Source organism: Bos taurus, chromosome 11 (genome assembly GCF_002263795.3).
Source record: "Bos taurus isolate L1 Dominette 01449 registration number 42190680 breed Hereford chromosome 11, ARS-UCD2.0, whole genome shotgun sequence".
Taxonomy (NCBI): domain Eukaryota; kingdom Metazoa; phylum Chordata; class Mammalia; order Artiodactyla; family Bovidae; genus Bos; species Bos taurus.
Genome location: NC_037338.1, coordinates 12,891,562 through 12,907,660, shown reverse-complemented (window position 1 = coordinate 12,907,660; position 16,099 = coordinate 12,891,562). Strand labels below are relative to the sequence as shown.

The window sequence follows — 16,099 nt, the reverse complement described above, 5'->3', positions numbered from 1 at the left end:
GGAGATATAGTGCTCAGCAAATGTTAGCTATTGAGGGATATAGATAGTTAAAGCAGATAGCTGCATGGAAGGATAAATGGAGGAAGGGAAAGAAAAAAAACTACAATAATAGATGCAGTCACCGAATACTTGCAGTAACTGAGCATTCCACACTGAAAAATAGTCTAATCTCCTTTGTGTGGTATTCAAAAATTTCTTTAATATGGCCTCAGTAAATGTTTTTTAGATTTATCTCTCTCACTTAATCCCTTCAGTAACCTGTGCTCCAATCCCACTGATTTCATCATGTTGTTGGAATTGGATTAGGTGAAACCACATGAAATTACTGTTTTTATACATCAAAGATAATTGAATATCAGAATTTTCATGTGGCTTAACCCAAAAGCTGGATCTGTTCTGGGAGAGGAGTGATAAAATAGATGAGCAGATGAAGCAGTATGGAAAGATAGCTGTGTGGATAACTAGGTGGGCAGATGAACAAACTACAATGAGATAACATTTGTACCTATATCAAAGCAAGAACAAAAATAAAAAATGGGAAATCACAAATGTTGGAGAGGATGTGGAGAAATTGGAACACTCGTATACTAAATAAGTATAATAAGATGAATAATTGAGCAGTTGGGAAGCTCTGTTAAAGGCGATTGAATAAGGGCAGATTAGTGGGCATATGGATGCGTGAACAGATGGAAGGGAAGCTGAACAGATGGAATGAGAGGTGATGGATGGAGAGTGGAGTTTGAGCCACAGGGTGGTCCTAGGCTGGCAGTGACTGAGAAAGCCTGGTTAAAGCACCCTTCTTTGCCACAGGCTCTCTGCAGCTGGACCTTAACCACATGCCCAAGCCCGCCAAGACAGCTGAGAAGTGCTCTGCGGACCAGCTGGAAGACACCTTCCACCCAGAGCGGTTTGTGTCTCTTTTTGAACAGAAAACAGTGAAGGGCTGGTGGCCCTGTGTGGCGGAAGAGGGTGAGAAGAAGATACTGGCGGTAAGTCAGCTCCATCTGGCCGGTGGAGACATGGGAGTGGCTCCTCCATAGAAATCACAGGTGCAGGCGTGTTCCTCTCCCTATCTCCTGCCCTCCTTGTCTGTTTTCCAAGACCTGTCCCTCTCCCTTGCCACTTTCCAGCCTTCCTGTCCTTGAGGGTTGTATCCCAGCGAAGCCTATTTAAATCAAAGGTGCCTTAATCTCTGTGGATCCTGTTTAATTTATACTCTGCTCTTTGGCCTTAACAGTAATCTGTGTCCTGGGTTCCCCTTTGGCTAGACTTCTGGAAGAGGACAGGCATCATGCCGCTCCCATTTAAGCAGGACCCTACAAGGGACCATCCTTGAGGGACTATTCCCTCTGCCCAGAGGTCTGTCCAGGGGTGTGACTGGGGACCATGAGGAACTGTCCTGCCTCTGCAGGGGAAGTGAATGACAGTTTATTATTGTCCCTCAGTATCCACAGGGGGTTCGTTCCAGGAGCCCCGTGGACATCAAAATCCACGGATGGTCAAGTCTCATAGTTGGCCCTCCATGGTTGGTGGAATCTGTGGATTGAAACCTGCAAATGAGGGCCGACTGTATATTTATTAAAATAATATGTGTATAGGTGGATCTGCATGGTTAAAACCTATGTGGTTCAAGGGTCAGTTGTACCTGGAAACAGCAAGCAGCCAGCCAACCCCTCAGGTGGCCCTTGAAATAAAATATCCATGTTGTGTAACAAATTATAACAATTAATAAGAAACACTAATGTCTCAAAAGAAAAATGAGTGTGGTGCATGCATAGATAATACACAAAGAAGTAGAGTGGCCATTAAAATTTAAGAAAGTTCATTTCCCCTAGGAATTACATAAAGGAATATTTTAAAATGTGAAAACATCTTTAATGTATTATAGTAGAATGTTTTAAAAACAGAAATGCTCATTGCTAGCAAGGATGCAGAGAGACTCCCCCCTCATTTATTTTTGCCCGGCAGGCTAATGATTTTACATTTGGGGAAACAATTTAGTAATATATAACCTGAAACTTAGCAATATTTATTCCCTTTGAAATTTTTTATCCCACTTCTAAAATCTTTCCCAAAGAAATAACCTCATTAAATTAAAGCTTTACGGTTCTAGGGTGTTGGTTGCAGCATTTTTTTTTTTTTTTACAACAACAAAGAGTTGGAAACAACTTAAATGAACGAAAATAACTAGTTTACTAAATAAATTACGGTCAGCCATTGCATAGAATGTTTTATAGCATTAAAAGCAAACTTTAAAAGAGTATATAATTATATAATAATAAAATATATTATTTTAAGTGAAAGAAACAAGCTATAGAACTAAATCTACACAGTATGGTATTTCATATACTTGCAGAGAAAAATAAGTCTGATGGATAAAATAAAAAGATAAATGTGAATTATCTTTACATAGGGAAAGTATGAGTGTCCTTTCTTTATACATGTCTGTAGTTCCTACATATTCTGCTAGGAACGGGTACTTTTATGATCAGATCACCCTGTTATCACTTTTCAAAAACATCATAAAGTGACCTTGACCTCTGTCCTGGCCTGGCTCCTCTCCAAGCCACAGTGCAGAGCCTTTGTGTCCCTGACCAGGTCCCCCTTGTCCCCACAGGGCAAGCTGGAGATGACCTTGGAGATTGTAACAGAGAGTGAGCATGAGGAGCGGCCAGCCGGCCACGGCCGGGATGAACCTAACATGAACCCCAAGCTCGAGGACCCAAGGTTGGTGCCCAGCCCCTGACCGCTGATGGCCAAGGGGACTGGGAGGTGCGGCCACAGTAGAGGAGGCACCTGCTGCATAGCCACACAGAGGTCCCGAGGCCCAGAGAAGGGTGTGACTCATCCCAGGGTACACCTTGGTAGGGAGCAGGTGACCGACATCCTTCCAGGACAGGCTGGGCTCATCAGTTCTTTCCAGAAGCCAGCACTGTTGAGCAACTGGGGGTTGTAGGCCAAGCGTGCTGTCATATGGCTTGTGTGTGTTGAGTCCTGGACCCTTCCCTGCTGGGCCATCTTAGCATCCTCACTTTACAAATGAGAAAACAGTCACAGCAAAATTAAATAAGGTCATTCCAAGGAAAGTGGTGAAACAAATTCTCACACCTGGGCTGATTGGCTCTGGAGCCTGACCCAAGGTCTTTCCCCTGAACGAGCTGCTTTTGTGGCTCTCTTGTGGTGTCAATGTGCCTTTCAAAAGGTCTTTCAGTTTTCCCACCTGTGAAATGGGGGCCTAGCCTCTGCCTCCCCTACCTCCCAGATAAGGGATATAAGCCAATCCAGTGGACATAGAAGGCTTGAAGACAGTTATTGGAGCCTGAAAGACGGCTGTTGGTGGCAGGGGTGTGTGTGAGTGATCGGGCTATGTTTGCTGGGTCCTTTCCCACGGCCTGCTGAGCTCAAGTCACACTTAGCACAGACAGCCCACTTTGTCACAGAGCTGTCCTGACTGCCACAGGTTGGCCGAGCAGCAGGAGGCACCCCTACCCAAGGGTGCTGGGATCTGGGTGGAAAGATGAGGGAGACCCAGGAGAGCCAGCGGCATGCAAGCGAATGTCAGAATGGCCATTACCGAGACACAAAACCTGCCTGCTCTTTGAACTGTGAGACTGGTCTAGGGGAAGGATCTGTGGTTCTTGGTTGTGAGAGACAGTCACCTTTCTGGGTTCAGTTCTAGCCATCCTTCCCTGACCGTGGACCAGCCATATGCATCTAGGCCCGTAGCTGAGCTTATCTGGAGCTCGTGGGCCGTAGCTCAGTGAAAGTGGAGCCCCTCGAAGCTCTGTCCAGTCCCCAGGTCTCTAGTCTGTGACAAGTCCTGGGTCAGGAAGGGGAGAGCGGCAGGGAAGGTGACCTGGACAGGGTGGCTGATAACTGGGTCCCTGAGGGTGTGCAGGGCTTGATGGTGTCAAGAAGAGAAGCGGGGTGCCAGCGGGGCTCATGCTGTAGCAAAGGCCGGGAGGAGAAGGGGATGCAGATGCAAAGGGACAGGGGCCGGGGGCCTGGAGGCTGGGGGTCTGGGGGCCTGGCTGGGGAGAGCCAGGGTGATTTGGGGGCAGGGCTCCCAGGGAGAAGCACTGGTGGGGGTGCCCTGCTGACCTCTGGGATCTCCCTTGTAGGCGGCCTGACACCTCCTTCCTCTGGTTCACCTCCCCGTACAAGACCATGAAGTTCATCCTGTGGCGGCGGTTCCGCTGTGCCATCATCTTCTTCCTCATTCTCTTCATCTTCCTGCTCTTCTTGGGCATCTTTGTCTACTCCTTCCCGGTAAGCTGGCCCGAGGTGGGAGGCAGAGACCCTGTCTCAGGGGAGCTCCTGGTCTGATGCGGGAGGTACAGCTCTTGGCCTCCAGCAGCCCCTGGTCTCAGAGGAGCCTGTCATTGTCCTCCAGTGTACTGGGTGTCTGATGGAGAGGCAGCCTCTGTCCTTGGGGAGTCTGTAGCCTGAGGAAGGGCACACAGGCCCTACTCTGGGGGTCCCCAGTCTGGTAGGAGACCCGTGGGGAGTTCTGAGTTCTTGCCCTTAATGGGGAGACACAGTGTGCTCAGCAAGCCCCTGACGGGCTGTGTAATCAAGAAGGTGAGGCCCTTGGGCAGGCGTGGGTGGGAGAACCTTCTTGAAAGAGGGCGTGCAGCTTGGTCAGGAAGGGAAGGGGAGGTGTAGATGGCGGAGAAGAGGGGAAGGCCCTGTGTCTGTGAGGACAGCACCTGCTGAGGGACTGGAGAGGGGCTTAGGGTCCACCCGGGGACCTGAGCGTGTGCCTGTTTTCTGCAGTGGGGTGGCCTGGGCCGGGGGGTGAGTGAGGATGGGGTGCGCCAGGAGCCTCTCCCCAGTGCAGTGAACACTGGGCCCCTTTCCCTGCTGAGTGCCTGACAAGCCAGCTGATGCCTGACAGAGAGCGACCAGGGCTGCTCTGCGGGCCCCTCCCAAAAGAGAATCTGGAGCTGTCTCCCTTGCCCAGGCTCCCTGGGTCCTCACGGCAGCATCTGAGTGTCTCTAGAACCTCAGACCTTGAAGGGATCACAGGTTCTCAGGCTGATACCTGAGTTTCAATCTCTTCTAAATTTTTAAAACGTTTTAATATGAAAATTTCAAATCCATGTACAAGTAGAGGAACGGTGTGATCAACTCCACGTCACCCTGACTTGAATGGAAAGAAACAGACACCGAGAGAGGGGAGGAACCAGCTCAGGGCTGCAGGGCAGTCTGTGTACAGCTCCCAGGCTGGGGTTCCAGCCACAGCCCTGGTCAGCACCAGGCCGCTGGCCACGTGCACGGTCCCCACAGCGGGCAGTGGAATTACTCACCTGTGAGCTCTTTGCTCTGAGTCCTCCAGGAGAAGGAGGGGTCCCAAGCACCTCTCCCAGTATAGCTGGAGAGGCCTGGTACCAGCAGAGAGCCTCCTGAGGAAGACAGTTAAAACGGCAGAGCATCCCCTTCAGGCCCTGATACCATGAACTGTGGGAGTAGCAGAGGGGAGCTCTGGTTCAGACACCCAGGCCCTGGCACCCTCTGGGCCCTGAGTCACAAAGGACGGTCTAGAGCCGGGGTGGCCATGGGTCAGGCTGAGGGCCAGGCCCTTTGAGCGGGCTGAGACTGTTCTAAGTCTTAGTGAGAAGACCTACATTGACCAGATAGGCCTGAGGCTCAGGGGTGGGTAAGGTTATGGGGGTCAGGCTTGTTTGGTTTTGGTGCCCTCTTAGTGAAAGAAGACAAATTACAACTGTTAATACAGGGTTAGCTACTGGGCCCTGGAAGAGAGCAAGTGGTGCCTAGAGCTTAGCTGCCCTGGCAGTGACCTGGGCTCAGGGGTCAGGCCCAGGACTCCACCTCCATGTCTCTTCCCTGGGGCAGGCCCAGGTGGTCCGTTGGGGAGGCACAGTGCCCCTCGCCTGGCCTGTCCTCAGGCTCACCTCCTCTCATGTTGTTTATGCCCAGCCACCATTCAGTTCAGGCAAAGACTGTGTCCGGGAACCAAGGGTGAGTTCTGTGGGTGATGGGGGGGTGGTGAGGCTGGTGCTCTGGTGAGCTGGCGGTCCACGAGGAGACACAGTGATGCCAGGACCACGGGGAGAACAGGGCACAGCCTAGTGCTCCACGGTGAGGCCATGCCAGGGAGTGCGGGCAATAAGTTGGCACATCCCCACGCTCCTGAGCAGGTGGTCTGAGAAGCGAGCACCAGGGAGAATTGTAGAGCCCCGGCCCGCTCCAGGCCTGCTGGGGAGAATCTGCCTCAAACATTCTGGTTTGAGCATCACTGTTGTGTGAGATGGAGCTCCATGTGGAGTCATGAGCTGGTAGCTGCTTTTGGCTCTTCCAGGGACTCCCCAAGTGACCTCGGCCGGGACCCCCATAGGCATGAGGCAGGGCTGGGCTGGGTCAGCACTGACCTGCTGTGACTAGCACTTTGTGGAGGGGAGCTGTGTGGAGAGGGGGCTGCATGTCAAGCCAGCCTTCTGCTGAAGAGCCAAGGGGAGGGCAGGGCCGGGCCCCAAGTAAAATGCCCATCTCCTCGCTATGCCTGGGCCTGCCTCTGGCCAGCCAGGCCCCACCCTGCAAGGCGCCTGGGCAGCGGACTGGCCTCAGGGACCTGGGGAAGGGGAAAGGAGGTCCCAGCTGCCTGGCTGGGAGACAGAGGGAAGATTTCCAGTCACTTCCAGCCTGCCACCCTTTCTCATCTCAGGGGCAGCCTTAGCCCCAGCAGGCCCTGGGCAGAGCCTCTTCCCTGTCTCCTGGGTCCCCAACAGCAGCATCCGTCTCTTTTGAGATCTTCTGGGAATTGTCCTCTTCAAATACCAGCCCTGCCTTCTCTCCCAGGGCTGGTGTGTGGGCTCGGCTCCCAGGCGAAGGCTTTGGGGTGAAAGGGGCAGCCTGGACCTGAGGCTGGTGATGCTCTCACCTGCAGTTCTTTGCCACATGCTGGGCATGTCCAAGTGGCTTGGTCACCTGGTGGGTGCCAGACCGGTGCCCCTCGCCTAGCTTGCAGGTTTTGGGGGCGGAGGCCTTGGTGGAGAGGGGCCCGGGGCCAGGGCTGCCACCTCCTCCCCCGCGTAGACCTAATCTCCCATCCCCTTGGAAATTCCCCCAGGAGGGGGACAGGAGGGCAGCCTGTCTGTTTCCCCCCAGCTCTCCCCCAGAGGCCGCTGGGAGCAGGGCCAGCGTGGGGAGGCAGGAGGCGAGCTGGCGGGGAAGGAGCGGCGGCTTTGTTTCCAGAGTTGGCTTTCCCGGGCGGCGCTGGGGAACATACTGTCCCAATTAGGAGCCCTGTGCTGTGTTGTATGTGTTTTCATGGTTTTGGGGGGGAGGAGTGGGGAGGGGAGATTCCTGTCAGTCCTGCAGCAGCCAGGGCTTAATCAGGGGTGACCCGTCTCCAGGGCTGGCCTGTGTTGTGGGTCATCCTTGTACACCACCCCTGCCCTCGGCTCTCTCTTTGCTTCTGGGGCGGGAGCATGGTGGCCAATGAGCCCGGGGTTCCTGTGTGTGGGGAGTTGGGAGGGGGGTGGGGAGAATCCCCGCTGTGCCTTCGGGCCACCTGTCTGATGGAAGGTGCTGGGCCTGGCCTGGCTGGGGCAGAGTCCTCTGGGCAGAGCGGACACTGGGAGTGGGCCCTGGTTGATGGGGGAGAAGACTGAGCAGTTCAGGCGCCGTGGCCCCCAGGAGAGTGTGGGCTGGTGTGGCAGTGAGGCTGGAGGGCGCAGTGTTGAGTGTGGCACATGGCGGGGGTGGTGAGTGCGAGGTGCAGGCAGGTGGCTGAGTCCTCTCCCAGCTCCTTTTCCCCCGCAGCTGTCACCACCTGTCCCTACCTCCTCCCTCCCTCTCTCCAGAACTATGCTGCCATGAAGCTGGTGAAGCCCTTCAGCTGAGGACTCTTGGGCCCAGGACTGGCTTCCTCCACTGCCCGGCTCAGTAGAGCTCCTCCAGATGTTCAAGCCTGACTGTCCTGCCGGGGCGGGCAGATGGACTGGCACACGCACCGAGTGCTGTGACGTTGAGCCCTGGGATCACCGCTGTCATCATTTCTTTCTCCCCTGAACCGAACCATTTGGGATCAGCCCATGTGTATTTCAGTATAAAACAGTTGGAACCACAAAGCAGCTTTGGTGTGTGTCTCTGTGGCACCTGAGTGGGGTGACTGAGCAGGGGATGGGTCCGGGTGGGCGGGGGTGTGGGGTGTGCCGTCTGCTCAGTGGGCCCGCTGGAGCTGTGGATCTTTTGACAAGGAAAGTGGGGGTGGCCTGGGCCTGCCTGGAGACCCAGCGTGTTCTGCTCCCGGACTCTGTCCCCTCTCCTGTGCCCTCCTCCCTCTGGCATCTCCTCTTTCTCACCCACACTTCTCTCTGCTTGGGTGGGCAGTTACCTGCACCACGCCTGGAAGAGGTTTCACGTAGGCACATGGAGCCCCAGAAACTCTCCAGGCAGGGGTAGCTTCTGGATTCCTGGCTGTGACCTTGTCTCCTGTACTCTTGGGATGTCTTAGGGCTCTCTCCCTGTTTCCACGCCCTGCTCTGGGCTGGACAAACACACCCTTTTCTTGTGATCCGAGCATCTCATTAGCCATTGGTCTGACATATCTTGCAGGGATCAGGCTTCATCTACAGGAGCAGCAAGAACACACTTAGAGAAAAACCAAAGAGTATGAAAGCATTGTTTCCAAAATAGAGGCCTCTGCCTCTGTCGCCGGAGGGGCTGGAGCTCTGGAGCTCAGCCTGGTGGCCTCCTCGCCTGTTACCCAGGAGGGCTTCTCTTGTTTCCTGCTGTGAGCTGTTCCCGTGGCCCAGGACCCAAGGCCCCAGAGTGAGCCTTCCAGCCCCTCTGGCTCTTCCCTGCCTGCTGGGACCCAGACAGGCCCTGCCTCATCCCACCTGGTTGGCGGGACTAGGGATGACTGGGATGGGGCTGATGGCCTGAGCCCTCCTGGATGAGGGAGCTACATCTTGAACACAGAGTGGTTCTCTCTTCAGGAGAGGGTCTGACAGAGGATGCCCTCAGTGTCCAGCTCCCCGTGGGCCCTGAGAACCTGGGTGGCCAGTCCTGAACACTGGAGCCATGTGGCCATACCTTGCACAGAACAGGCAGCAGGGACCAGAGTCACCCTTCTCTTCTGGGTCATGAGCCTTCCATGAATATCCACCATGGAGGTGGTGGATCAGTGATTCCATGGAGAGGACTGGAGGTAAAAGGAAGAGGTGAGCCTGCAGCTTCAGGAGGTGCTGAGAAAGCTTTAGGGTCTGGGGAGACCTGAGAATGTTTGAAGGTAGGGAGGAGGAATCCACTAGGGAGGGAAAGATCAAACATACAAGAGAGAAAATGGGATAATTAATGGAACCAGCTTCCGGAGAAGGAGGGGAGGGTGTTATCTTGGAAAAAAGTTCTCTTTTTCTTACAGGTGCAAGAAGGCTGGAGGAAATACATGCATACATGGGACTGTCACCTGGGTTAAGTGAATTTGCGGGAACACTGTGCCCACTCATTAATATTTTCTTTTATTCATTTGCTTTTTCTTGCTGCTTTGAGTTGCAGGTAATAGAAACCATTACTTAAACTAGTAAAAGGACTATAATGGCTTTATAGAAATGAAACTTTCAGGATTGGCTTCAGGCAAGGGCTGATCCAGCTCCTCAGTTAGGTCACCAAGACTTTGCATTCTCTCTCTGCTCTGCCCTTGTCAGAGCTGGCTTCTGTCTAAAGCTGACTCTATTCCTTTGGAGTCTGGGGTTAAAGCTGCTCCTTGGAACCCTATAGGCTACCAAGCAAAATTCAGGGGGAATGAGGAACAGATAGATGGTGAGGGGATGTTGTGTCCAGCACATGTTTATTGAGAGAGTCTACACAGCAGCCCTAGAGCAGGTTCTGAAGATATAGCAGTGAGTTACTTATGACTCCTGACCTCCCATAGTTCCCAGTGTTGGGGGAAAAGTGGATCCAGAAACCACGGTTATTTTTACTCTTAGGAGCATATCAGAGATGGGCCACCCCAGGGCAGGGAAAGGATGTCATCTGAGTGGAGCGTTGAACTGCCCCCAGTGGCTAAGACTGGAAAGCTGTGCTGAGCAGTAGAGATAGAGACCAAGACTCTGGCTGTCCAAGAGCCCAGATCCTTTAGGGTAAGGCTGAGTGTTGAAGGGCCTGTGTCTGCAGCTGAGGAGTTAAAACTTCATTCTGGAGATGAGAAAGTGGCACGGAAAGAATTCAAGCTGTGGCCTTGGTCAGAGTTGTGGCTTCTCCGTGCTGGTCCTGGGAGGCAGGAGTCTTCTGGGAACACACGATGGTGCTTCAACTTGTGTAAGCCTATGGCCTTTGACAGGGCGAGGGTCCAGTGGTCTCACTCAGTTCTCAACAAGGTCTATGATCACAAGTGGTAGAGAGCAAACGCTCAGGGTGCTGTGTGGCCAACTGTAGAGGCCATTCTAGAAGGCTGGTCCATTAGTCCAGGAGCCAACTGGGAAAGGTCTGAAAGGCAGGGAAGGAGTCATTCATTCATTCACTCACTCATTCAAGATGTACATACATACATACATGCACACACACACACAGAGCCATCTGTGTACCAGTCAAAGTGCTAGGCTTTAGAGATGCAATACTGAGCAGGATATACATGGTTCCAGAGCTGACAATTGAGTGAAGGGTGGGGGGAAGCAAACAGATAGGTAAAGGGTGACAAGGTCAAGGGCTGGGTGTGGAAAAGATGGTAGAGAGAGCAAAGACTAACCATGACCAGAAATGGTTTAAAGATCTGTAAGAGTCTCCATAGGGCCCAGAGCCGTTGTTCTCAGCCAGGGCTGATTTTTGCCGCCTTGGACACATTTGACAGTATCTAGAGACAATTAAAAAACATTTTTTTTAAATTAATTAATTTTTGGCTGCACTGGGTCTTTGTTGCTACAGATGAGCTCTCTCTAGTTGAGGCAAGTGGGGGCTGCTCTCTAGTTGCCATGTGTGGGCTTCCCATTGAGGTTTGCAGAGTTTGGGCTCTAAGGCACGCAGGCTTCAGTAAGTGCAGTGCACAGGCTTAGTTGCCCCATGACATGTGGGATCTTAGTTCCTGGACCAGGGATTGAACCCACATCCCCTGCACAAGCAGGTGGATTCTTAACTGCTGGACTACCAGGGAAACCCCTAGAAGATGGTTTCATGAGTGGTGGGACCATTCATGAAGTCCATTTTGGACAAGAAACTTCAGACATCTTTGGGGTGCCATCAAAATACTCTTCCTGCCCTCCACGTCTCCCTGCTGGTCAGTCTCTTCCTTCACAAAGTTCTAGAAAGCATCATCTACACTTTCTGTCTCCATGTCCCTACCTTGCATTGACTCCACCCACTGTTATCTACTTCATTCCTGTGGTGGAGTCAGTGGGTCTCCTTCTCCAACAGTCTATCTCTCTCTTTGCCCCTGTGTCCTTGTGCTGAGAAAGGAGCCCGGCCCCAGTCCTCAGGGAAGGAATTGTATTCAATCAAGTCAATCATAGTTATTATCCTTGTTGATGATTGGTTTGGGAAGAGGTTTGTGACTCATATATGGCCAATGAGGTGAGAGGAAGGTGTGGTGATTACTAATGGAAAGGTGCTGGAAAAGTTTCTTAAAAAGTTTTATCCCCAGTAAGAAAGAACAGATCCTTCTCTAGAGGATCTTCCCGACCCAGGGATTGAACCCAGGTCTCCTGCATTATAGGCAGACGCTTTACTGTCTGAGCCACCAGGGATGTCTAAGAAAGAACACACAAGGAGGCAAGCCTTCATCTTTTGTCTTTTAATCTTGTTATGGAAAAAAGGTGATGCCTGGAGCCATGGCTGCCATCTTGTGATAATGAGGGGCAAGCCCAAGAAAGCAGGTTGACACACAGGATGGCAAGAACCCGATGCTCCAGGAGGCTGTCAAGAAAGAACCAGCTCTGGCACTTCCCTACTTCCAGAGGTCTTTTAGATGGGATCATAAATTCCTCATTGTTAAAGCCGTCTTTGGTTGGGTAGTGTGCTACCCACAGCTCAAATCATCGTTGTTGATAGATTTCGTTCTGCTCCCCTGAAGACTGTTTTTACTGCAGTTGCCAATAACCAGGGCGGCCGTGTACAGGCACCACATCTAAGACATTATGAGTTTATTATTTATTATAACAATTTTCCCACAGATGGCAGTAAAGTGTTTTGTTCTAATAAAATCAGCGTGTTACGGTTTTCTGATAGAAGTAAACTACCTTGAGGAAAGGGCACCTTTTTCTAATTCACACCAGGGCCCTGTCTACCCTGGTTGTTAAATCTGTGGACGCTTATCCTCCCGACTCTCTGCAGTGGCTGGAAGCACTGCGCGTGCTCTGCTTCTTGATACACTTGCGGCTTTTGGCTTCCATGGCACCACAGTTGCCCAGTATTCCTCTTCCGGCCTTGCCTTCTCCATTGGCCTCTAGTGTTTCCCAGCTCTTACTTAACTGGGCCCTCATTCTTACTCTGCACACCGCCTCGGCCGCCTCACTCACTCCTGTGGCTCTGATTGCTCTCTACAGACTATTGACCCTGAAACCCCTATTTTGAGCCCCATTTTTGCCCTGTGCTGCAGCCATGTTATCCAACTGCTTACCCAGTGGGTGGCTCCCACAAAGAGACTTAACAAGCACCGCAAACTCAACCCCTGCCCACCACCCCTGCTCGACATCTCTGTCCTCCACTCCATGAGAACAGGCTCTGCCCTGCTGTTCCCTCCACTGACCCCGTTACTGGAGCTCAGTGTGTAGGAGGCATCCCTGAGTCCTACCTCCTCCTAAGCCTATATCCCAAACATCGGCATTTCCCACCAATTTCCCGGCTCTTGAATCTCTCTGGATCAAGCTACTTTTCTTCCCAATGCTGCCACCCCCATTGACTATCAGGCCCCCAGCAGGCTGGTCATTGGAACCTAGGTGCCGCTCCATCAGTCTTCCCCTTCGCCATGCCCCAGGTCACTGTCTACGGGTGGCCAACCCTGGACCCAGCTGCGGCCCCTCCTTCCAGCCCCCATCCTCACAGGGGAGGCCGACCACGCTGGCCCAGGCTTCTCAGAGGACGATCCTCTGTCTTTCCTGCCTCACCTGTTGCTTTTCCCTGCGGTCTCCTAGATGCAATCCTGAACAAGCCTGGCTTTGGCCTGTGGCTCAGGCTTCAGCGTGGTACCTTCCTCTAGGGGGTCTCCCACGACCTGTCCTGGTGCTCATTGACCACCGAAACCCCGGCCCACTTGACTGTCCCCGCCCCCTTCCCCCCGCCCCCACCCTGTGCCTCCAGGGCTGAAATCACATCCTGGTCCTTAATGAGATGTCTGCTTCCTTCACTAAAGGGACTTTACTGAGTGTTTCATTGCATGTTCTCTGTAAATAGGCAGGACCTCGGAGCCATGGCAAATTGGATTTTTATGTTCTGAAATTTGGTTAGTTTTCAGCATTTGAGACGTATTCTTTTGCAAGGTGGAGAATCACTCTCATCTGTTAAAAAAAAAGGTTCAGTAAAACTTCATACACCTTTTAAATGCAGAGTACTCAGCTCCCTGCCTTTATTTTCTCTGCTGGTGTTTTGAAGAGAGATATTCTGCTCACATGTACAGACACACACATGCATGCACACACTCACCGTTTTCTGTTCCTTTTCCAGGGCTCTGTGGACGGTCCAGGCTGGAGTGACAGGGAGCTTGGACAGACAGGAAGAGCTAACTGTAACCCAGCCCTGGCCTGCAGCCACCTCCCCGCTGCCCCTGCCCCCAGGGAATGCAAACTTGTCTCAATCCTCTCTCCACGTGTTTCATAAATGCAGGATTAGGGGATTTCCAGGGAGCCAGGTGGGCATCCCCTGCCTGGGACGTGGGGACAGCCCAGGAAACATTTTTTTTTTTTTTTGCTCTCGGGTGAGAACAGGGTAAGGGCCAGGGTCTGCTGCCAGGTGGGCCCTTAACTGTGGCTGAAACTCCCGCATGAAGAGTGGGAGCCTCCCTCTCCCTCCTTGCCCGCTTGCTGCTGCTCCGTCCTGTCCTCTGGGGGCGTCTCACTGCAGTTTCAGCGACCTGCGGCTTGGCCCCGTGTGGGCTTCATGCTGTTTCTCTGCCTTTGTTTTGGTCTTGATTTTTCATGGTGTACGTATGTGTCTGTGTGTGTGTGCATGCACACACGTGTGTGAAAGATAGACAACAGTTGCTGCTGCTGCTAAGTCGCTTCAGTCGTGTCCGACTCTGTGCGACCCCATAGATGGCAGCCCACCAGGCTCCCCTGTCCCTGGGATTCAGATGTAAAGAGAGACAGATTCATGATGAGAGACAGAGACAGACACACAGAAAGTGCAGTGGGGACAAGAAAGAGACCAGAGCCTTTCTTGCACGTGTTAGATGCAGCATGGCCTCAGCTGCCCTCATTGCTTCAGAGCCGGCTCTTTTCCGCCCTCCACACTGGCTCCCAAGCTTATTTGGCTAGACACAGAATATAGGAGGAAGAGAGGGGCAACCTCCCTGGTCTGGCCACCCCACATCTGGTCAGGGAAGCCTCACATCACATTTCCTTGGAAACCCAGCAATTCCTCATAGGCTCCATCAGTTACCTGGGGCTCCGAGCCCCTTCACTCTGCAGGGCTGGCCAGGGTGTGTTTGGGGTGGGGTGGAGCAGGGCGCCAGGGTTGGTTCAGCTCCTAGGCAGAGCAGCTGAGTGCCACTCCTAGCCTGGCTGGTTCTCCATGTCTCCATCAAGAGTCTGGGGCTGGAGCCTCGTCACCCTTTCCCAGTGCAGAGTCAGGAGACCGCTGGGGCCGCTGGGGGCCTCTCCTGAGGTGACACACGGTGCCTGACTTACTGTGAGAGCTCTGTTTCCTTTGAAGAGGAGCTCTGAGCTGCCTGGGGCGTTGGGACGAGGGAGAGGGCTGAAGAAGGCAGGACAGGTGGGGGACTCCCCTTTCTGGGGGGCTCCTCCGCTGCGAGGGTGACAGGGGCCCCATTTCTTCGCTCGGCAAGGACAGGGCTTGTTGCTCTCTGGATGTGGGAAAGCGCAGCTGTCCTGCCAGCCGGGCAGTACCCACCACATGGGCCATCTCAGCCACCACATCTGGGCTTTCCTTTCCTGGAGAGCAGCGTGACCTCAGCTATTCTGCCTGCCACCTTGGGAGGGGCTGGGTCACACAGTCCCCCACCAGTGACCAGAATGGGGATCCCTACAGTAGTGTATACTAGAGAGACCCCTTAGAGACCCCTAAGAGACCCCACCCCATAAAGACCCCTTAGGCAGATGGCCATGGCCAGTCACGCTTGGACCTGCCCAGGAAGCCCCGTGCTCTCTGGGACGTGGTCGTACATGCAGTCGTCGTCACAGGCGCATGCCTGTGCACTCAGGACACACGTGTGTGTGTGTGTGTGCGTGTGTGTTTCACATTTTTGGCCAGAATACACTCTGGAAACCTAAGCAGAAAAGAGTGTGTGAATGTGGCCATCATCAGGGATAAATTAATCCCAGACATGTAAAGGGTTTTCTTTTTTCATTCTCAGCCCGACTGCAAATTCAATTATAACTCTCTGCCAGCTACTGAAATGAGGGGACCAGTACGGATGTGGCTGAGCCTAGAAAGTGGGGCAGGCCAGTGGACGCTCTTGCTCCCCTCCTGCATCCCGCTCCCCTGCTGTCCAGGACCCAGGAAAGAGTTGCAGTCACTCCTGGATACCACACACTGGCAGGGCTTTGGGGCAGCAGCCAGGTACCAGCCAAGAACATGGAGCTGGTGGAAGCAGAGCTGCCCTCTGAGACCTGAGCAAGGAAATGGCCACATGTGGGGTCAGACCACAGGCTGGCAAAGGCTCTCTTATGAGGCGACCGTTCCCAGGGCCTGGCCAATCTAGGTGGCACACGTATCCACCCACCCGGGGAGAGAACCAGGAGACTCACCTTGACTGGCTCAGGGGAGAAAGTCTTGGCTGGAGGCCCCCTTGGCAAGGCTTTTTACCTGCCATGGCTATTGAGCCCTGTGGCCATGAGAGCTTGACTTTTCCCCTCACCCTCGCAGGCAAACTTCTGATGGTGATTTGGCTTCCAGCGCCCGCCTGTTTGTCGGGCAATGCTGTCCCTGCACACTGGCCCGCTGGCTTTGTTTGTGCACCCTTTCTGAG

General features: G+C 53.2%; 1 protein-coding gene across 3 annotated transcripts in view; it reads left to right on the top strand.

Moving 5' to 3' along the window:
- DYSF (dysferlin) overlaps positions 1-8,093 on the top strand; it is a 224,302-nt gene extending 216,209 nt beyond the window's left edge. For all 3 annotated transcript variants that reach the window (NM_001434948.1, NM_001102490.3, NM_001434947.1), the window contains 4 exon segments: positions 811-989; positions 2,618-2,727; positions 4,122-4,269; positions 7,827-8,093. In NM_001434948.1, coding sequence (NP_001421877.1) covers positions 811-989; positions 2,618-2,727; positions 4,122-4,269; positions 7,827-7,865 — 476 coding nt within the window. In that variant the 3' untranslated portion in view covers positions 7,866-8,093.
- Positions 8,094-16,099: the final 8,006 nt, after the last annotated feature.